Below are 21,712 nucleotides of genomic sequence, written 5' to 3' on the forward strand. Positions count from 1 at the left end.
TGGGTAGGAATATGCCTGCGACAGGTACGCACACCTGGTATGCCTGCGCCTATGCATTAATGTTCACACTCGAATGGCACCCATGGTGATTACGCCTTTTTGGCAGAGTTCTCCATCTTGTGCCACCACTTGGCGCTGTATGATCTTTGGTTTTAAGTTAAGTATGGCACTCCTTGCCATGACACAGTCAACAAAGAGGCCTTTCAATCCAGTTTGGTAGGTTGCAGGCACTGTAAGATCGAAGCTTTGTGAGAGAACAAAAATAACTTCCTTTGGCTTCGTCTTACAGGATCGCTATTGTGGGAGATCACCAGGGCCAGGAGAAAGGATTCCAGATGAGGTGGGTGAACTGGAGTGGTTGTGCATTGTTTCACGGGCATATGCCTTCACTAAAAATATGCCACTGGACACCAGTCCATTACATGCAAGGTCTTTGGAGAAATCCCCTTGAGACAAATTATGTGGGACTGATTGTTAAAGTTGGTGTTATCTTTATTTGGCTCATCAGGGAACGTTCCAGTTCAAAGCGCCGCTAGTGTCCCAGTCGCATCCCACAACTCAGCGGCAGACCCCCAATGACAACGACGATGTGGAGCGGACCCTGATGGAGCTGGAAATGAACCTGGCCCACGACCAAGAGCCTACCCAGCTGGACCGGCAGCAGAGCCAGGTACATGCGCGCCCAGCATTTTACAAACTCCCAGCTCCGTTGGGCCCCAAGCCCAACCTCAACAACTCCAACGCTGGGCCTGTCCATGTCCACGTGACGGCTCGCAATGCTGAGGCGGTGACGGTCAAAGTCAGCCCAATGTCACCGTCATTCTCCACATCATCATCACCTTCATCCTCGCCCTCCTCTTGGACATCGTCCCCAAGCAGCTTCTCGGGATGCGAGGCGAGGAGTAATCCTCCTCCCGTCGCTCCCAAGCCCACCTTTTCCTCTTCTCCTTCATCGTCTTGCCTGTCATCTTCTACTAACAAAACCTCGCCGGGCTCTGATAGTAGTTGTGCCAAACAGACTTCGTCCATCATTAGCTCACGGCCGAGGGACACTAACCTGGGGCGGAGCGAGAGCAAGAGGGTGCAGTTTAAGGAGGTGCTGGAAGAGAAAATCCCCGTGCGAGGCCGCGCCGCTGAAAAGGAACCCATTGCATCACCCCCCAGTTCCCCCCTCAAGCCCATCTTGAATACCTCACCTCAAAACCCCACCCCGCCTTCCCAGTCCTTCTCCAAGACCTCCTTTGCGTCCCAGTCACAAGCCCCAGTTTCCTCCACCTTTCAATCCCCCACTGCCTCCCACCCTCAGCAACCCCCTCGCTCTTGCTCCTTCACCCCCAGCTCTTACTCACCCCCGCTTCCTCACACCACACTTCCTCACACCACGTTCTCACCCCCTAACACTTCTAACATCAACACAATTCATCAGCTGGCAAGCGGAGGGTTCTACAGCACAGCAAGACAGCCCAGGGCACTCCCCACCACGCCATCGACCCAGAGTAACGGCTACGGTCACCCCCAGCAGCCACCAGCCCAGCAAGGACCACCAAGGCAAGCCAATTCCTCTTTCCTTGCCGAACTCAACAGCGCTCTCGTCAAGCCCAAGCCCGGGGGTCCTGCAGGGAAACCCCCTGTTTCCCCGCGGCCCCCTCTGTCCCCTAGGCCCAAGCCGCTAAAGCAAGAAACAGCAACGCAGCAAAATATCACTAGGCCAGGGGGCCCCTCATCTCCCAAAATGCATTCTGTATCCCCCATATCGCCCAGAGACAGCATGACGACATTCAGTAACCCCCCTAAGACACAATTGGCTTGCAAGCAGGGATCGCCCGTCCCAAGCAGGGCACAGTATCCACCCACCTCCCCTGGCACCCCACCAAAATCTAACCACCGCCCAAGGGAGGGCCCCGCATCCCCAAGAGTCAGGGACTCCCCACCCTCTTCCCCTGCCTCCCCTGGGGGAATTTTTGTCTTGCCCCCTTCCCCAACCGCCCAGCTAAAAAGGGCATTCACAGCAGGGTCCCAAGTCAAAAGAAGCGGTTCCAATAAGGGAGCAAAACCGCCCCCACCCCCAAGGAGAGATGGCACAACCCAACTGACAACGGGGGACAGAAAACAACCCCCATCCCCACCCCAAAGGGCAACATGATGGCAGAATTAAATATTAAATTTCCGCCATATTTTTCTCAAGAAAAAGAGCCTCATTTCTACTCAAGTTCTCGAAGTATTTTCTCCCACCTCAATTTTGTTTTTGTTTTTGCATTACAAAAAAGTGGAAGCTTTGTGCTAATCTTGCCTGTTGATATTAAAGGCGACATTTTTCTTTTCTAAGTTCTTTTTGTTTTTGGCAACTTGGGCAATTGAAACATGAATGCTCTTGTAGTTGATATCAGCCCTGCCTCTGTCCCTCTTTGCAAAAAAGCTGCAAAAGTGGCTCTTAGAAGAAATGACACGACAGACATTGCACACCACATGTTCCCGTTCTTCAGTAACATTTTTTTGTCATCAATTTTTGTTTGTCTTGCAAATTGGACACATTTTTAGGGGTAATATAAAAAAAAGTCGGCTGTTGTTAAAAGTTGTGGAAAATGCTTTTGGTAGCAGGGTAAATATTGAAATGAGGCTCAGTATTACAGAGATTTATTTTAGTCAGAATAATTACTGCATTTGAAGAAATTTTAGCTACTGGAAATTCAGACTATTTTGCATTGCATTGGGGAAAGATTTCGTCACAAAAGGAAATCTTGCCCCAAATGCAAAACATCTTCATGTATTTGTACAATATGCAAATATTTGAAGCAAGTCAGTCTGATACGATGTGTTTTAATAACTTGATTACAAATATTTTTGTACAGAACAAAATACAGTAAACACTTGTACATTTATTGTTTAATGCAGTAGAGTTCTCCAGATTCTGAAGATATTGGACAGAAGAATTTGAAATCATTAAAAGTGCCCAATTTGAGGTTTTCCCCTTCTTACAGCAAAGAGTGTAGCCCAATTGGTAAAAATCTGACAGTAAGCTTTAAACAAAAGTCTTTCTTTAATGTTTTATAAAAACTAATCTTTTTGTACACATTGTCGGTTTTTGAATGTTGGTCTAAATAATTTAGAAAATGGAGTCTTTGTGGACTTTATCAAAATCATGCTGTATTTATAGGGCCATTGTAACCAGGCAAATAGCGACTCTACAATAATACAATTCAAAGGATTTAAAAACAGTCAAATCATCAGTATTTTTTCACGAGCAACTGTAAAATAAGTAACTAAATTTCTATTTACAAATTTATTAGATTTTCTACCTATTTATGACGTATATATACATGTATCTCGGAAAGTTAAACCATTAGATAATCTGCATGCATCATTAGCTGAATGTACTTAGGATAATCGATGGCAGTAAGTACGGAATCGGTCAGCCATCATTTAATAGACACAACTATTGAAAGACACATGCAAACTCATTAAAAGTTCATTTCTGATATTGTTTCTCCTATTTTTGAGTTGACTCTCGTTTCAGAACCTTTCTCCACAGTCTCTGCAGTTGGACCAAACCCTAAAACTGAACCACTTAGACTGTGGGGGGCGGGTTTTCCTGTAACCAGAAACAGTCTCACAGGGCCACTAAAACAAGAATTAATCAGAGGCTTGGCCGAATGTTTTGGCTGCGGCTCGCAGTGACACGCGAGTCTATTGGGAACTGGCAGTAGCCGCTAAGAAGTGGTTTCCATAGACACACGTGTTTTACCAAGCCACAGCCATGGCATTTGGACACAGCCATAGGTTGGCCCAGCAGCTTCATCTCCTTGTACGTACTGATCCAGTGGGGGTTTTTTTTGGTTGATACTCAAAGCTTCTCATTTTCCACTCAGCAGTTCCCAAAGCGACACAAATGGCACTACCTAACATTTCACTTCTTATGGTACTTAGATGTCACTCGTGGTGTGCGGTTTCGTAATCCATTTATCATCATTGGTTTCAGTGTTTTTATTTTCATTCCATTGATTTTGTGCCCCTTTGTGAACGTTCATGTCATATCTCATTTTTAACACCAACATTGAGATCACTGAAACTTGAAGGGGATCATTTGCTGGCATCAGTCAGGAACCGGCCAATTGGGGTTTGGTTTCTGCCTCAAGAAAAGAGTGGGACTTCACTTGGCTTTTATATACCGGCCTTCCTCTCCAAACTTGAAGGGGATCATTTGCTGGCATCAGTCAGGAACCGGCCAATTGGGGTTTGGTTTCTGCCTCAAGAAAAGAGTGGGACTTCACTTATATACCGGCCCTCCTCTCCAAAGTTGAGGGGATCTAAACACTAAATGTACATCAGAGAATTTGACTTGGGCCAGGTGGGGGTTTTTCAAAGGGAGCTTTTCCGGACAAAATTTGTTGTGCTCAGACAAATGAGTGACTGGCCGAGACGAGGTGTTACACTGCTTTGAACAGTTTCTCAGTTTGGAATTGCGAATAGCACTGTAATTAATTGAGCGTTTCCTGCTATGCAGTTGTAAAATGAGACACAAGCACCTTGACCCTTGGCTAACCCTTGATTGAAATGGGCAAATGCATGTACATGCAAATGGATTTGGAGAAAGGGCCTCTAAGCTGGCATTGTGTCACATCGCTGAAAACATTAGCACAAATCAAGCTGAAATGCTGACTCAAGCAGTATACGTGGAAACATCTTGTCGGGCCACATTTTTCTGTGCTTATCGTGTCTGGTCGCAGCACTAAAGACTTGCCAATCCGATCACTTCCACAAAGCTTGAGAAACACGATGTGTTTGGCGGAAGGGGGAGGCACTTTTTATGGATACAAACTTCAACGTACTCCCTGTCTGTTAGTAACAACGAGCTGTTTAACCCCACTGTCAATTTTGTGCAGATAGTGCATTGTGTCATAATTATGTGCAGCTTGTGGTCTTTGCGTATGAAATTCATGAGTCTCTTTGTTTTGCACCTCACAGGACACAGAGAGCTGATTTTGCAAATCATGGGGACCAGCATGTGCCGTGGTCACGCATGCAGTATTACATCTAGTCGTGGCATGTATCTTGTGTCCGACAACCTCGACCCCAGGGTACTGCCGGCTCCATCCCAAACTGTAGACTTGTTTTCCTGTTCTTCAAGACACAGTTGCTTACAAGTAAGTAAACAACTGGTAAAAGGGAATCCTGCAGAGGGTGAACAGGAAATGGAAGAAAACTGGTTGGGATGGAGGGTTTTTGCAGGGCTCCGGGGTGAAGGTTCGGACGCCATCTTGCCCCTCTCTCTGCAGCTCTGCATGATCTTTTTCTGATGCTACGCACTGCACACGCTCAGTGTGTGCCTCCTGGGATCGTCCGATCAAGATATGGGCTGTGCATTTCCGATGAAGTTTATGAGTTTGCATGGTTGTATTGGCTATTTTTTTGTTTGTCATACTTTGCAGACATGTCCAAGTCATCAACATCTCCATTCCACATTGAGATGATCTCAAACTTAGCAGCATCATTTTGAAACATTTTAAAAATTGTAGACTTTGAACAAATATTTTTCATAGTTTGACAAAATATGTATGCTGCTTTCATAAGCTTAAATGCTGAAAACCCAAAGGTTTTTTATACAAAGCGCTGCACTATAGCACACTTAGATTTAAATCCACATATCAGCTGACTTGGACAAGTCTGCCAGTTGCACTGTGCAATTTATTTATTTTTTTGCTTAGTTTACTTTGGTTTTAGTTTTGGTTTACAACAACGTAAATTGTCTCTTCGAGCTTTTACACCAAATGTTTGCAGAATGAAATATGTGTCATGCATTCAGAACAAGAAAAATGGCAAGGACTGTCTGGCTGACACTGAACTCCAAATATGTAGTTTTGTGTTTTTCGCTTTATATTGCTGTAACACGCATTGGTCTGTTTTTCAGCTTAAAAAGCACGGAATCATGAGTCTCATGTTTGAAAATATTTGTGTGATAGATCGCAAAATTGGTAGCATTGGCACTTCTTTCAAACAACTCATTTCAAATGTTCGAGTTCTGTTCAAACTCATGCAGTGTTTCCTCACGAAAAATTATTTGAACCAAACACTACATTGAACCAAATCTGTGATGGAATTCCCCTGTCGTCTGGAGAAATGTTCATCGCGTTTTGGTCCTGTGGTTTCAAAACCAGTGGCGTAAATATTTTGCCTGTCTAAAGTGAGCTGTCTGCTTGAATGAAAGCATGAAGCAGAGCTTGGCAGCTCCGTTGTTTGATCGAGGATTTTTCTGTTTAGCTTTTGTTTAAAAATGGTCAAAATTTTCAACAAACCTGGCAACACATTGGGATGAGTGTGAGGGTTTTGCATTGTTGTTTCAAATTGGGTCTGGAGGGTCGGCTGTCCCAGGCAAGTCAGCGTTTGCATCTCTCCAGGCAGTTTGGTCTCCACATTGCAAACTATGGAGATTCTAGCCCTCAGGTAGTCCAAACTCCAGGACAGGACCATCTCTCGTTGCTTTCGTATCTCAAATTAATCACGTCATCCACAAGACATTGCTGTATATCGTACCCTTCTGGAATATTCTGTAGCACAATATTAGTGTTTTTCAGATTTCTCTTTATATGGGTTTAGTGTTTGGCACATGGTGGCGAATCGAAGGGGCGGAGTCACAAAAAGAAGTTCGGGGGAGGGGTTACATTAAGCAAGGTCCAACAGAAAAAATACATTGAGCCTGGAGTTTCAAAGACATCATTTCAAGAAAAACAAGTTACCATTGCTGAAACTTGTTTAATGCAGCTTGGCTGTGGTTATCGTCTTGCGTTATTATTATTGGGATGTTCTTAATAGAGTTTTTTCCGTGCCAAGTGAGGACTGCACACCATGATTGACCTGTCTGTAGATATGTCTTGCCATGCTTGTGTGAAAAATGTACAGTGATGATTTTTTTGTGTGTTTTGGTTTGGTATCATGTGGATAAAATATGTGTATGTAGCTCATTGATTTTTATTTATTTTGTATTTTTCCTTTTTCATCTGCTGTTGTGAATCATGTTCCAATTGTATAAAAACTCATGCCCAGTTTGGTCAGTCTCTCAATACCAACATCTCTTTTTCCTGAAATTTACACCTCAAAATTCCCAGTTTTCTACAGAGGAGGTAGGTGCCATCTTTTGTGTCTGGAAAATGCCAAAAGAAGCCCTGACTTACCCGTGTGTGCTTGTTCATCCCTAATTGGGTGGCCTCCTTGACACAAACTCAGTGTGTCATTGCTCAGTCAAACTTGGGAGCTTTCTCTGTGTGGAGGTCAATGAGACTTGGCTGGTTTCTTAGACTCTTAGGTCAGCACAGGCTGAGGCTAATCGAGGCCATGTCCACAGGTTGTGGCTTTGGCTGGCAATTATGTTGTGTCCGTTGAAGCCACTGGCTACAGCTATTGGCGGAAGACATCCTCCATAGGCACATGCATTATTGCCGGCCGTGGCCACAAAATTTGGACACAGCCCAACATGGCACTGAACCTCAGTGACCTCCGACCTGCACATGGGCGAATGTGCATTGAACTTGGCCTCCAATATGGCTGTGTCCAATTCAACTGGCTACAGCTCAAAATATTACATGTAACTGTGGAAACCACTTGCTATTTAAAGTCAAAGTTGGCCTGTTTATCCAATGTTTAACCTCTGACCCTACAATCTTTATCTACTGCAAGGTTTAATAATGTGCTTATTGTATCGGTATTGACCCCGTGCCGCTGACGAGGTTACTTTACAACCTGTGATGAGAGCGTGCAAAGAGTTTTTTTGTGCTCACTGGTTTGCATACACTTGTTATTAGGCTATCATTATGAAATGGGTACCAAGACAACTGTAAACTGAGATGAGAAGGCCAGTTCCAGCCCTCTCCATTATCAATATATTCTAACCTCATCAGGAAGGACCCAGCTGATTACAGTATGGCTCCCCCACCCCTGATTAAAACGTACTTTGGTGAAACATCTTTTCATCAAAGGTCACAAAACCAGACAAAACTGAGAATTATTGCCGTCTGTAGTGAGAGCACCCTACGTTGACAGTACACGGAGGCTTGTATCGTGGAGAGTTGCAATTAACCACAGGATATTTGATCATGTATTTATTAGTTTTCATTCTGCACAACCTTTCCCCTCATTTCCTCTCCCTGTTTCCCCTTTTTTTCTTATTTTTTATAAGTTTGTGCAAAATGTGTGTCTGACCTTGTACATTTCATAATGTAATAATCTCCTAGTGTGCTGCAGTACCAATTAGTGGAGTACATATTTACAATCTCTACATGTATATTAGATCTGCAGAGTAACAGCGTATTTTATTAGAATATTTTACTTATATTTATTACCGGCAATATATGTGGTTTATTGCTTCAAATTGATAATCACTAGCTGTAGAGGCTGGTTACATTGTTATTTCAAAATAAATCCATAGATTGCTCATATCGCTTTGGACTTAAAGACTGCCCTCTCTTGTTTCGGTTGCTGAATTGCCAGTCAAAAAAGTAGGTATTATACACGCCTTTAGCATGGGTTCCGGTTGTTAGCAGGTGGTTGTATTGATGCTGTAATAATGGCATAACTTAGGAGGGCACGGGGGCATGCTCCCCCCCCCCCCAAAGCTTGTGCTATTGGGGGATGGTCTGCCTTGGTAAGTTTTTACTTTTCACTCCATGGGAGCAGGGTTTAGTTCAGATCCTAACATGCCTCCCCTTCCAGGAATGAGGGACTTCCAAGTCCCCCCCCCTGCAAAATCTAACCCCTGTTACTACCCCGTGAGACAGGTCAAAATATTTTATAGATCCATCCTTCCAGGGGTTAATAAATTCTTGCCTACTCCGTTCTTGTGGAAGACAATTGAGGGGGCTCTGTGACAAGACAACATCTTGTGACAAGGGTGTTTGATCATTATGTTGATACTCCCTACATAAACAATATTTTTACTGCATAGGCTTAATAGTGTGTAAGTAAAAACTGTTATTTCAATTAAAAGAGAACTTGATGCTTTTTGATTAATTTGTGTCAGTTTTTAATCAGTCATAAAACGACTCCCTACCTGCCTGTCTCGTTGTTCAATGTATCAAGGTGCCATTCCCCTGAAAGCTATAAAGCAGACAGCCCCAAGAAACAGGGAATTAGTCTTCATCAAATTTGTCAGCTGTTTTTTCTTTCAAAAATAATTCTGTTTGGCTCTCCAGAAAATTAATGTCATTTATCAAGTGGTCAATCATGCTTTGTTGTACAATGTATTATATATTAACTAAACTTGTATGAAGAAATATATAGCCGACTTTCAAATTGAACCATTGTATCCTGTGTGTGTAAGTTTCTTGTCTGTCAGGTAATTTGTAAGCTCTGTAATGTTTAACTGACTTGGCATTAGAGAATATTGGAAATGCACCTGTAAAAATACAAATTAAAACAAAGTGAAAAAGAGCTTAAAAATGATGGATTTTTACGTGTAGGCCATTCAACTTCAAGGGAGACATCTGGGGGAGAGGTAACAGGGCCATGACCCCATAGAATGAGCCATTTTTTTTTCTTTTGAAAAAAGGTGAGAGACGATATTAGGTTTTTTTAATTTCCTTTCCTCCCAGACACGTGGGAAAGCCCCAAATGTAGCCCCACCCTTCAGGAAAGCCATGCAAGGTTACATTTGAAAATTTCTAAGCCCCTCCCCCCATTTAATTCAGGTTACGTTCCAATCATCTTGGGAATCTGAAGCAAGGGAAACGGGTTTAGCACTTCTTCGATGGTGACATCAAAGGTCACATTGTTCGAAATCCTGCACCCAGATGGCAGCCAGTTGGTTAAGTTACTTTAAGAAAAAAGTTTTATCAGGGATTTTTTACAATATTTTTTACTGGGACATGCCAGTGAGTATCGTCACATGGAAGTGTGCGGCCAAGGCCGAGTCACTCGCTGTTCTTTTTTATTCGTGGTTTTTTTTTTTTTTTTGCCACATAAAACTTGGCAAATGACTTCACGAGTCTGTGGTAACGTAGTATTTATCCAAAGGATGGAACAGTTTTTTGCGCAACAGTGATGACTGCCATGCATAAAGCGCAGTTCTGAGGAAAATACGTTACTTTTGTCAGTCGTTTCTATTGACCCACGGAGGAAAAAGCCAATGTTCGGCTTACATTTGTTTGATTGCTCTGACGTCACAACGTGAGATAGGCGGCACGAAGAGCATGACCTCATCAAAAATTTTCTATTAATACCTGGCAGGGATTCCCCCTTACCGTTGGCGCAATCATCACTGGTAACACGACGTTATGATGAGGGTATGCAGGTTAATGGCCAGCTGCGGATACCAAGGAACTCTGGGCTTTCTTTCGACCGGTGATTTCCGATTGATCAACACTGGTAAAATCTGCTTTGACTAAGTATCGAATTAACGTCACTATATGAACTGCTCCTGAAAGCACTCTATGGCTGACCTGTCGTCAGTCGATAGTTCTTGAGTACTGACTAAACCATGGAGGCATGGTTGTCTCGCACAAATGAAATCAGTGCACTTTTGTTGGTTGCCGTTTAAAACCTGATGCGCTGGCCCGCCGGCACGTACACGCGGCCATCTTTAAGGCCGTGCCGGCAATGGGAGAATTTTGTCACTTTGCTGCTTCGCAGCAAACGATTAGAAGGCTATAAACAGTGTCCATGATGATTGCCCCTCGAACAATAGGGCCGGCTGGTCGTTCCATATAAATCTCCTTAGACTTGTAGGCCTAGACTAGTTGTGCGCACCTGCTTGATTGCACTGCGTGGTTGGTCGATCCTGCATGAAATCTCTATCTTTATTTTCCTTTTTTGAAACGATGGTGGAATTATCAGTAAATCATGCAATAAGAGTGGCAGATTGATGTTCTACAAAGAGCAAGAAACGGACAGAAGGGATTATGCAGATGGACTGGTCGCACCCCAACAAAACTATTTTCAGTTCGCACAGCTGTTGCTTAGGGCACGATTGAATTTCAAAAATACATAAATAATAAAAATAGAAAACAGTGAGTATTGGAAGTGGTCCCCAATTGTTTTACGTGCTGAAAATGTGGCCAAGAATTCCATGTATGGATGCCGCTAATTTTGCTCTGCTATTGCCTATTAGCCATCCGAAAGTGGTACTGCATGACCTAAAAGTCAAAATCAGCAGAGAAAATATTAAAGTAGTCACTTATTCACATAATGTAAGAAAACACTGAAAATTTTCAGACCATTCTCTTAGGGTTTGTGCACAGGGTTGCAAGTGGCGTGCAAATATGAAACTCTCACCAAAATGTGCGATGACTTCATACTTTTTTTGCAGTGACAAATCTTTGTGAGGTTCCATTCTTGTATTGTTTTGAGTTTGTATTTATGATGTTCGCCAGAGGATCATGTAAACATAATTTGGCCACCTGACAGGTTAAAACATCACGGGGAGCTTTGACTCAACTCCAGCTGATGTTTAAACAAAATGAAATAAAAATACAGTGTGTGATGGATTCACTACAAGTTAGTTTTTAAAAAATCTCGACATGCTTAAGGTTGTCATCCAAGCAAGATAAATAATAATAATGAATACTTATAGTGTGCAGGTTTCTGCCCGAAAAGAAGCTCACAGTCAGGAAAGCAAAAAAATTGATAAGAAATTCAATAGCAGTTAACGAAAAAGTGAGATTTCAAGGCAACTTTGATCTCAGAGACTGACGGGATAGAGTGAATATTACAAGGTATGAGTAGATATCTGTGTGAAGCCTTCCGCAGTTCCACTTTGTGTTGACTTATTTGCGATGCATGTGTTTCTTCAACTCCCATATTCAATATTTCTGTCAATGTCCAGATTATTCCCAGCGTGAATTGGAAGCAACCTGAGTGTCATCATCACCTGACAACTGTGACTTGAGCACAGACATTAAATGACATTTGCTGAACAGCTTCATTTCAGCCATTAGTGCATATAGTGAACAGCAAGCAATTAATGATGGCTTCCTACGGAACCGATGGTGATGCAGGAATATCGCAGTTTCTTTCGGCACTCTCAGCCATTAGTGATGAGCTGACAAGTTCAGAGGTTGACAAATTGAAATTTGTCTGTGGTAACCACTTGACCGGAACCGAGAAGGAATCTGTGAAGAGTGCTCATGATCTGTTTACCAAGCTGAAGGAGAAAGATCTAATTTCAAAAGATCGCTGGGACTTCGTCATAGAACTGCTGAAACGCCTTAGACGGAAAGACCTTGAAAATCGTTTCAAAAAAGCAATGCAACCGAAAGATCAAAGTAAGTTCTAAAGGTATATTTTTTGACTTTGACATTTCTTTTAATAGCATTTTGATTTTGTATAGTGAACTTGCTGTCCATCCAAAGTTGACTCAGACAAGTCAGGTGTACACCTAAAATTACATGTAAGAGGCATGAAGATTTATCTACATTGTATTTGTATTTAACCTTGCTTATTGATGGATTGATTTGAGCTCACCTGCCTAATGGATGAGTGTGAACATACGAAGATTTATTGGTGGAAGTAGGAAGATTGGCACAAAGTTGAAGCCTGTGAAAAAAACCGAAGCTTTGAGGCAGTGTTGCGACACCGATGTGTCACATTTGCAAACAGTAACTGAAAACTGGACCTGTAAACAGGTCCAGCCATATACACCTTTGTCAATGCTTCAGTTTATTGACAAAGGAGTATACGTCAGTAGGGCCCTGTTTACGGGTCTAACTGAAAACATGTCTTCTCTTCCCAGGTACCCAAGGACAATTTCAACCAGTCCCTAGCTACAGCACACGCCCACAAGAAATGCCGAGTTTGAAACCACCCAGTCATTTTTCTCCCACGGCTCGACCACCTGGTCCCACCAGTGTACTTCCTGAGTCATCCAGTCTTCCGAGTGGCCACCCTGCCCGGGCATCTTCATCATCTGGCAACACTGGTCAGTGTTAAGCCAGTTAATGTGGTTGTTGTAGTTTCGTGCAGGCAAATGGCAATAATCAGGTTAGGCTTTCTGTTTAACTCCTGTTTCTGCCTCCATGATGTGACCCGGAGGGGCAGTATGTTGAAGGACAAATCAGGAGTTGTTCTTTTTTATGAAGTTGAAGGCTGTTAGATCTGACAGACCATTTTATGACCTTTGACTCCTGCTCACAGGTAGCTCGTCTTTCTGAAGTTACCAGTACGCAGTAATGAGTAAAGGCAATTTAAAGCACAAACATTTTGCCATACATGTAACAAGAATGCTGTGCCCGAGTGCAGGCTAAGTTAATGCAACCTTATTAAGGTGCAAACTTGGTGCAAGCTTACATGTACGATGTGTACGATTGCGATGACAAGTTTGCAAGGGGCTGAGCCAGTCTTCCCTCCAATGTGGGTGTAAAGTTGCCAAAATTTATCCCTGCCTTCTTCAGGGTTGGTCATGGTTGGTGCATATTAAGCACTTGTAATGGTAACCTGTCTTCTGTTGTATGGAAACTTATAAAAACTTATTAAAAAGGTTGCATTGTCGTTAATTTTGCAATGCAATCATTTTATTTGCATTTTCAAAACAATGCCTGAAATTACTCACACATGTTGCATCCCCAGTTACCCAACCACAGTCTAATCTGGTGCCCAGTGACGACACATGTCAGCCAGGATTTCAGAGTTTGACATCAATGCATTCTCTTGCCCACACACCTCCACCGCCCACAACAAGCCCCTCCCAGGGATCAATCTCTTCTGGGAACGACCAGTCAGGGCACAGTGCACTTTCAGCATCATCTAGTCTTCAGTGCGACCCCCCTATTGGAAAGGCTTCGTTATCTGGTGACCCTGGTCAGTGTCAGATACTTTGTTAACTGTCTGGTTCTAGTTTCCAGAAACAAAATATCAGTAGTCTGACTCAGTATGTTGAAAGGTAAAAAGGCTGTTGGATCTGATAGAGCATAACCATAGGAAATATTCTTGCTCCGGTACACAGGTTGGTTTTCATTTTTTATTTCTGGAGTTAAGCCTGGTTTCTGGATGGTTGTTATAGAGATTGATGGTACGCAAGACGTTGAGACAGACAGTTGTGGAAGAGACCCTGTGTGGTGACATTCTGCCTAAATAGAAACAAAATGGCATCTAAAATGTAAAAAACTTGAGATAAGACTTGAAGGTTTTCATGGTGAAAGAAACTAGATGAGTAAAACAACTGCAGTGACACCATGTATCAATCTCTTTCTTGAGTATGTGTGGTTCTGAGAAGAACCGGCGAATAACCCGAAGTTTCGAACAAAAACTTTTGCCCTTTTGAGATGGTGATATATCTCTTGAGTAAACTGATACACCACAAAGCGAGAGAGACGTTGTACACTTATGCCTGTCATGCCAGCATGCATGGAGGCCCACTGTGGCCATTCAAAAGAGACAGTCTGCAAAGTTGAACCAAGTTCAAGTTTGCCAATTGTTCTGTCCCTGTTTGTGTCAGTCACGGATAAGTGTTTCCATATGGTTGGTGTCGTTGGAAACTGATCGTGGATGCTCTCTCCGTCCCTCTACGTCAGTATGGATTGAAGACAAGGCATTGCTGGAATGAGCGATCAATGCGATTGGAAACATTTTAACTCAAACCAGCCAAAAACAATTATCAGAGTTTTTGAAATGTTTTGCCAACTTTTCAATGAATGCAGGGTTTCGTGAGGATGCCACCAGTAAAGGTTAATGCCCTCTCATATTCCAGATGCTGAGCTAAGTTTTAGCAAGGGCGCACAGACTAAATACCGGATGGATCGCAACCCAAGGGGACTGTGTGTGATCATCAACAATATCAAATTTGAAAAAGGATGGAAAGATCGCAAAGGCAGTAAGATCGATGGAGGTTAGAGATTCTGTCCGTTATTTTGAGGAGAGTGGCAGTGTTGGGGTTTCAGGTACTATCTGGTAGTACTCGCACCCGAGTACAATTCGAATACGCTAGAGTACCCCACCCCTACTAGATTAACAGTACTCAAAAATTTGTTGGTATAGTACTTGATTCTTTGTTCTTGGATGTTGGGTGTACTCGGTACTCAACTCTAGTACTCGAGAAAACTTTGAGTACTTCACTTTTTACCGATAGCATTTTAGGGCACTGGATGACGAGTGAAAATTGCATTGCTCCACCCTGAACACAACACAGCGTTACAGAGGGGTTTCACTGTGTATTCTGTAACATGCACAGAATGCTTACCCTGCCCTGGGTACAAGGAACCTTGCTGCTTCCCCAAGATGCACACATATGGACTGACATAGAGGTATTTTATTGCACCTTTTTGTAGCGTTTTCATGGCTGAATAGGTTGGCGATTTCCGAAATTATAAAGTGGGCTTCTTGATAGTGTACTTGTACGTGTACTCAGACCTGGACTTGGACTTTGCCCAGGACTCGTCCCCTAAAGTACTTGGAGTACTCGGATTTGAAGACATGACTACAGCACGGGAGAGTGGTTGTACAGACCAGGGCTCCCAGTTTGTCTTAAATTCTGCGAAGACTCATATTTGACAATAAATGAATTTGAGAATAACTGACGTTCTTGTTGCTTCTTGAATTGAGTGGCAAACAAGCCATTCATGTTATGCATGCACCCTCAGAGACAGTGAAGTGGACAAACGTGAATTGCATGTACGTGTATTTTTCTCTCTTCAGAATTGTATATTAAGAATATTTTCAAGTTAAAGAAAACTAAGTTTTAAATTTTGAAAAGTAACAGGGCATGACATTGTGATCGTAGGGGAATCTTTCTCAGTTTGGAAAATGTTTTTGAAGTCAAGGAGAAAAAAATAGCCCTCAAACATCTTTTTAGAAAAGAGCAATCAGCCAGCCACTAGGCCGGAAAGTGAACGTGATTCCTCAGTGCAGAATTAATGAATGTCAAGTCTTATTCCGAGCAGTGCTTGTTCATTGACTGTTGTTTAACAGGTAGGGCCTAGTGGTAATTCATCACTCTTGGAAACTAAAGATAGTGTACATACAAATAAACAAACATACAAATAATCCACCAAATTAATAGTGACAGGAAAAATTGGACTCCAGATTTATAGCAGGATCTTCAGTGAAGATGGGCAGGATCACGTTTACTGATCAGGTGTATGTAATATTCAAATTGATTATGTTTATTTATGTGAAAAATGCCGATTGCATTTACAGACCAGCCATCAAACTGAGCAGAGCTGCAAAGGGATTCATCAAATCTATGAAAGTGTAAATAGATGAAGTGCAAGTCACTGGTCCAGATTTATTTGGTTTGACTACTTTCCAATATGAATTTTTCAATATTTGTACGACAAGATTAAGCCAAACCTCTAAATGTATGTTTTCTTGTACAGCTGACCTGCGCCATCTCTTTGAGAAGCTACATTTTAAGGTGGAATTCCATGAGAATCTGGAAGCCATCGAAATGCAAGATGAATTGAAAAGGGTCAGTCAGCTTGGCCATGGGGCCTATGATTGCTTTGTGTGCTGCATCCTGACCCATGGGGAGATGGGCAAAGTCTACGGTGTTGATTGGGAGAGTGCCCCAATGCACAAGATAACGAAGCATTTCAAAGCTGCTAAATGTAAGAGTCTCGCCGGCAAGCCAAAAATGTTCTTCATACAGGTATGTTTTTGGTGTCAGCATGCCACTGTTCCTCATATAAATCATAAAACTCAGAAAAAAGAATTGAAAATTTCAATCGGAGTACAAATCTACCCAAAGACTGAAACATTCCCAAAGCATTTTGTAATTTTTTTTTTGCTTTGCCTGTGACGCTTCCACTGAAAACATGTATGTGAATTGCTTGAAATATGTTTTTATACAAGCAAAAATACGTCTCCGTGTTATATTTCTACTCCAAACCAGGGAGTAGGTCGTTGTGGTTTTTAGATATTGGTAGGCCTACGGTGAAGATGCTGTCTGCTTGTAAAACGAACTGATAAGTGGCATGATTGTGTTCATAGAAAGTACTGACAGTTGAAATCATAATCAATTTATTTTGGAACAAATTAGTAAGCACTCCACATTTGTCAGGTTATGATAACACATACTGGTTCTCACTATGTGCATTTATGGAGAGTGGGTGGAAACAAACTACAGCCAAACCTCGTCAATAAGAGCACTGTCAGTACAAGGTTCTCCTTGTAACAAAGACATTTTTAAGTCCCAACCCTTAATTTTTCATTGTTTTCATTCCTGATAAGGTTTCTGTTACAACAAGGTAATTTGCCAAGACACGTATTAACGAGGTTCGACTGTATTTGTAACTTTTTTCAGTGATATGCGCCCTGCTGTTTGAGATCATAAATTCTATGATGGTTAAGTGGGGGGAGGGGCCAGGGGGTCATTGCCCCCTTTTTTTTGACTGGAGGGACCTGCCCCCCCCCCCCCACTTTTTGCAGGTCCTATAATTGGGTTGGGCTTGATGGAGCGAGCCCTAAATGGCTGATGCCTGATGATGGTCCAACAACTGCCCCCCCCTTCGCAAATCATTCCAGTGCTGGTGCATGTACATGCATGTTTTAAACAAGCCAGCTTCGTGGGGGGGGACAGGATATGGTAACTCAAGTCAAAGGGCCTTGACCCTTTGTGACTGTGCCACAATAGTGCTGCATTAGGAGGTATCCTCAGACAGATGGCAATTAAGCTAATCCAATCAGTTGCTCAAGAGCCCAACCCCTGTCCCCAGGGCAAATACCCCTTCGCCACTTATCCCCACTCCTCTTATAAGTGAACCCGACCTGACTGCACTCCTCAGCTGAAATGATCAAACTTATTTATTTTTTGCTCAATAAGCGATACATATATTGTCACATGTACATGTACCTATTCTGATATGTAGCAGGAAGTGTACCGTAATATTGTCACTGTTTGACTCTAGGCTTGTCGCGGCACGGACGAACAGGAAGGAGTGTCGGACGTTGAAACCGATGAACCGCAGCCACGTGGGATAGGCGCTGATGTCGGTACTTTGCCCAATGAGGCAGACTTCCTACTGAGTTTCTCCACTCCTCCGGGATACGTGTCATATCGAAAGGGCAACTTTGGCTCTTTGTACATCAAGACTTTAGTTGATCAAATAACCAAACACCACAACTCTTTAGATTTGGTGAGTATCTTGACCAAGGTGAGCAAGCGTCTTAGCAAATATACTGTGAAAACAAAAACTGGCAAATGGAAGCAGATACCAGCTATATGCCTCACATTGCGGTTTGATCTTTATTTGCCTAGTTTGGAGTGAAAAAAAAGGAAATATTTGAATATTTGTATAAATGTGATCTTGGTTAAGATAAATTTGTGGCCTCGCATTACATTAAATTGAGTTTGGAAATCAGTTTTGTGAATTTGTAAATACAGTAGATTCCCATTATAGCACTCCCGGATAGACATGTAATGCTCTTACCGATATAAAGCTTTAATTTCATTTCCCCAACTGCACACACGTTCGCTTTGTACTGTTCTCCGTGGTTATAGTGCTCCCATTTATAACACTTTTCGGAATATAACGCTCAGGATTTTCAGTCCTGAGTTAACCATATAAAGCATGTGAAATGATTCTGGTTACAGCGTCTTTACCTTGCAAAGCCAGATTCTTTGAAAATCCACACATATTAAACTACATGGCAAGGCTGCCGTGATTGGCCATCCTCTGGGACACCATTACAAATGTATTTAATGAAAACTGACACATTTATGTTCTAGGAAAGGGAACAATAAAGTTTGAATTCATACCTAACACTGGTGTGGGAAACAGAGAGGAAAGTGGTTTTCTTGCCTTTAAGCTGTGGTGACAGTGAACTCATAATTTCTATTTTTAAAGTAGACATGGTACACCATGTCAGTTGGGTGAGTGTTTTCTGCATGGAGACCAGGTATTTAAAAAGTAGGAGGCCAGAAAATCACAAGACTTTTTCCTAAGATCAGTAAAATTGAGCGATGTTTGACACTACAGATCATGCCACAAATTGTAGAAATTAGGTACAAGTTTTAATTCTTAAACGTCTTGAAACTGCTTGGCATCTTTTTCCGGTTAATCATATTGAATGGTGCACTTGTTTAACATATCCCAAAGTTTCCAATGTGTTTTTCCAATAACAAAGGTTCAATTGCAGTGATGCGTCCAGGGTTTTAATCCTAGGGAGGGCAAAACGTCTTTTATTTTTCTCAAAACAACTGTGCAGTAGTCAGACTACACTTTCTTCAAGTTGTTTATATTTTAATCTGGTAGGATATGGCGGTTTCAAAGAGACTCAGTCCAATGGTGTAATAGAATGACAGACTTTTACGCATCTATATTATATAGGGATATGTCATGATAATGAAAACTGCCGGCGGACAAGCAGAATTTAGTTTACAAGAGAATCGTCATTTACTGTTGATTTGTGGATACAAGACTCTAAACCAATGGCATTCTGAGAAGTTTGAGGGAATAATTTCCCTGCCTGAAAAAAACATGTAAAATTTAAAAAAAAGTAGCAATTTATAAACAAATGCGTAGGCTCTTACATTGTAAATATACATACATGTACACAGACTACAGGCCTACTATATTGGAATATTATTTGGTCTACACATTATGATGCAACAACAGATAAGACATACTTGAGATCACCATTTATGTGCTAACAATTCAAAGCATGTGTGTACCCAGGTTTCCTGCTAGACTGCACTAGTTTTCATTGTTCTTGTAAAAATTTGTGCATTTCTGTGTGACCATTTCAGCTGTGGTCATTACCATTTTAAAATGTTTTAATACTTGTACTCAAAGTGGTTTTTTGGTACTCTTTCTTGTGAAAATGTGCTCACATAAAAACTCCCATAAAAATGTTCCTGTACTCAAACTCTTGTTCGCTGTCAGTACTCATATTCATGCTTGTACTCCTGACAAGGTGTGATTTATACTCTCTAAAATGTACTTTTGTGTCCTGTGAAATATTTGCAGTTTTATAAAGACTTTTAAAAGAGTCAATTTCGCATCCTGTCAAAGTTCTTTTAGTCCTTAAATCCTTTGAGGTTTTTGCATTTTTATCCAGTACTTTTTCATGAATAAATCATATTTTGTCCTGTTTTGAAGTCAAATATTGGTGTCTTAGTCCTTATTCATTCAGTTTCCTGTGAATTTTCCCTCAAAGATTCTTGGTTAAGAGTTTTCGTTGTTTTGTGAGTTCCCAATCATATGCCATTTTCCCCTGTTACACAAATACAGTTATGCCCAACCAAGAATGCCTTTACTTTCAAGCCATTACGAGAAATCTCTTGTCTCTTTTGAAGAGGTTATGAATGAAAAAGTTGTGGAGCTCTCAGACAGTACTGTTAGACTCACACTCACACTCTTGAAAATGAGCTTGTACCTTGCTCTCGCAGGAAGGAACTCATATTCTTTGAAATGTACTCAACAACCTTGTGGCAGGCTTTTATTTAGCTTAATGTTCTTAATCCTTTCCTCCTTTAAGTTCAGAAGATTTAGCTACATGTCCATGTATGCAGACAAGTCCAGAGGCATTTCACAAGACGTTTCCGATGTGGTTGGCTTTTGTATCTTGATACTTGCTACCACCGGCAGGGGCCGCTCAACATGACTCAAATTTGTCAGACTAGTTTTTGGGGGTATATGTTATTCCACCTCTTCTGTTTGACTGTGTCATGTAAACAATACTCTAAAATACCCTTTAATGTTACAGAAACCAAAAAACTTACCTGCGGTTAAATCAGATACAGACTTGCACTTTGAAGGATTTCAGTTTTAGAAAAAATACATTGCATAGTCTTGTTATTCTAGAAGCTTAAGGGACTGATCTTTTTATATCCAAATATGCTAAGTGACATCAATGTACTTAGCAGTGTAATATTTGTAAAGGAAACTCCAAAAAAGTGTAAATAAATATATACGTACCCGTAAATACTGAAATTCCTGGAGTGAGTTGGCATCAATTTTATAGGCATTAGAAAGATATGCGACTAGTGTCTTAACCAGGATGAAATTTTTTAAGGTGGTTTTTGATTTATTTCAGAACATCACTCTCACTATAAGAAGTAGTTAGTTACAACACTACAATCTATACAGCCCAAGAGGATGAAAGATAGTGGCTGGCAGAAAGCTTATACTTGGTCATATGTCACCATGAGATACATTTATGCATGAAACAAATAGAAACTAATCAATTTGGGGAGAAAAGATGGATTCACTTAAACTAATAATTTACTATCATACAGAGATAACTACCACATATACAATATGTAACTACAGTATATAGGACATTGGGCAAGATGGCATCCAGAAACAAATGAAAGGTTTATGTCCAAATTTGTGATACATCCATTTAAAATACATGCAATTTTTCCACAAAGATGACAAAATGAAAAACTGTAGCGGGGTGCCATATTTCTCTAACCTTTTTAGTATTTTGAGTCATTAAAGTTGTACTTGGCTGTCTTAAAGGTGTAGAAACTGACTGCAGGCAACTGAGATGCGGTACTTATCACATTTTGTAAATAAAGTCTCAAATTTTGGGGGATGTGGGATTTTTTAGAGGGAGGCAAATATTTGGAAAGTTTTCATCATCATCTAACAGCCTTTCTGACAAGTGAGACAACATTTGGGACTGTTTACATGCTATTAGAAAAGTTAACAAAGTAGACCCCTCCCCAAAACACAGACTTTCTCTTTTTTGGAATTTTTGTGGGGCTTGGCTCCTTTTCCCCTTCCCCCCCCCCTCTACCCTCTGGCAACAGATCGAGGGGGTTTACACATTTTTTCAAAAAGGCACGCAAATA

General features: G+C 41.6%; 3 protein-coding genes across 11 annotated transcripts in view; all 3 read left to right on the forward strand.

Moving 5' to 3' along the window:
* The window catches only part of LOC110982553 (ras-associated and pleckstrin homology domains-containing protein 1-like), a 52,064-nt gene extending 42,780 nt beyond the window's left edge, over window positions 1-9,284 (forward strand). For 7 of the 8 annotated variants that reach the window (XM_022241034.2, XM_022241041.2, XM_022241039.2 and 4 more), the window contains 2 exons: window positions 290-340; window positions 509-9,284. In XM_022241034.2, coding sequence (XP_022096726.2) covers window positions 290-340; window positions 509-2,143 — 1,686 coding nt within the window. In that variant the 3' untranslated portion in view covers window positions 2,144-9,284. The remainder of the gene's footprint in view (window positions 1-289; window positions 341-508) is intronic. The other variant, XM_087148256.1, reaches the window with a different exon arrangement.
* A 920-nt stretch (window positions 9,285-10,204) lies between these two features.
* LOC110982622 (uncharacterized) lies at window positions 10,205-16,441 on the forward strand. Of its 2 annotated transcripts, XM_087148259.1 has the most exons (5): window positions 10,205-10,350; window positions 11,807-12,245; window positions 12,713-12,898; window positions 13,546-13,776; window positions 14,666-16,441. In XM_087148259.1, exons 2-5 carry the CDS (start codon window positions 11,945-11,947, stop codon window positions 14,806-14,808), a joined length of 861 nt encoding a protein of 286 aa, XP_087004385.1. In that variant the 5' UTR covers window positions 10,205-10,350; window positions 11,807-11,944; the 3' UTR covers window positions 14,809-16,441. The 2 variants fall into 2 exon arrangements, with proteins under 2 accessions (XP_087004385.1, XP_087004386.1); XM_087148260.1 differs by lacking the exon at window positions 10,205-10,350 and having other exon boundaries at window positions 11,011-12,245.
* Window positions 16,274-20,017, forward strand: LOC147796289 (caspase-8-like). Its single transcript, XM_087148203.1, has 3 exons — window positions 16,274-16,707; window positions 17,341-17,353; window positions 17,820-20,017. The coding sequence occupies exons 1-3, from the start codon at window positions 16,274-16,276 to the stop codon at window positions 18,177-18,179; spliced, it is 807 nt and encodes a 268-aa protein (XP_087004329.1). The 3' UTR covers window positions 18,180-20,017.
* Window positions 20,018-21,712: the final 1,695 nt, after the last annotated feature.

Source organism: Acanthaster planci, linkage group LG17 (assembly GCF_054643075.1).
Source record: "Acanthaster planci isolate LZ-2023a linkage group LG17, COTS_SCS, whole genome shotgun sequence".
Lineage (NCBI taxonomy): Eukaryota > Metazoa > Echinodermata > Asteroidea > Valvatida > Acanthasteridae > Acanthaster > Acanthaster planci.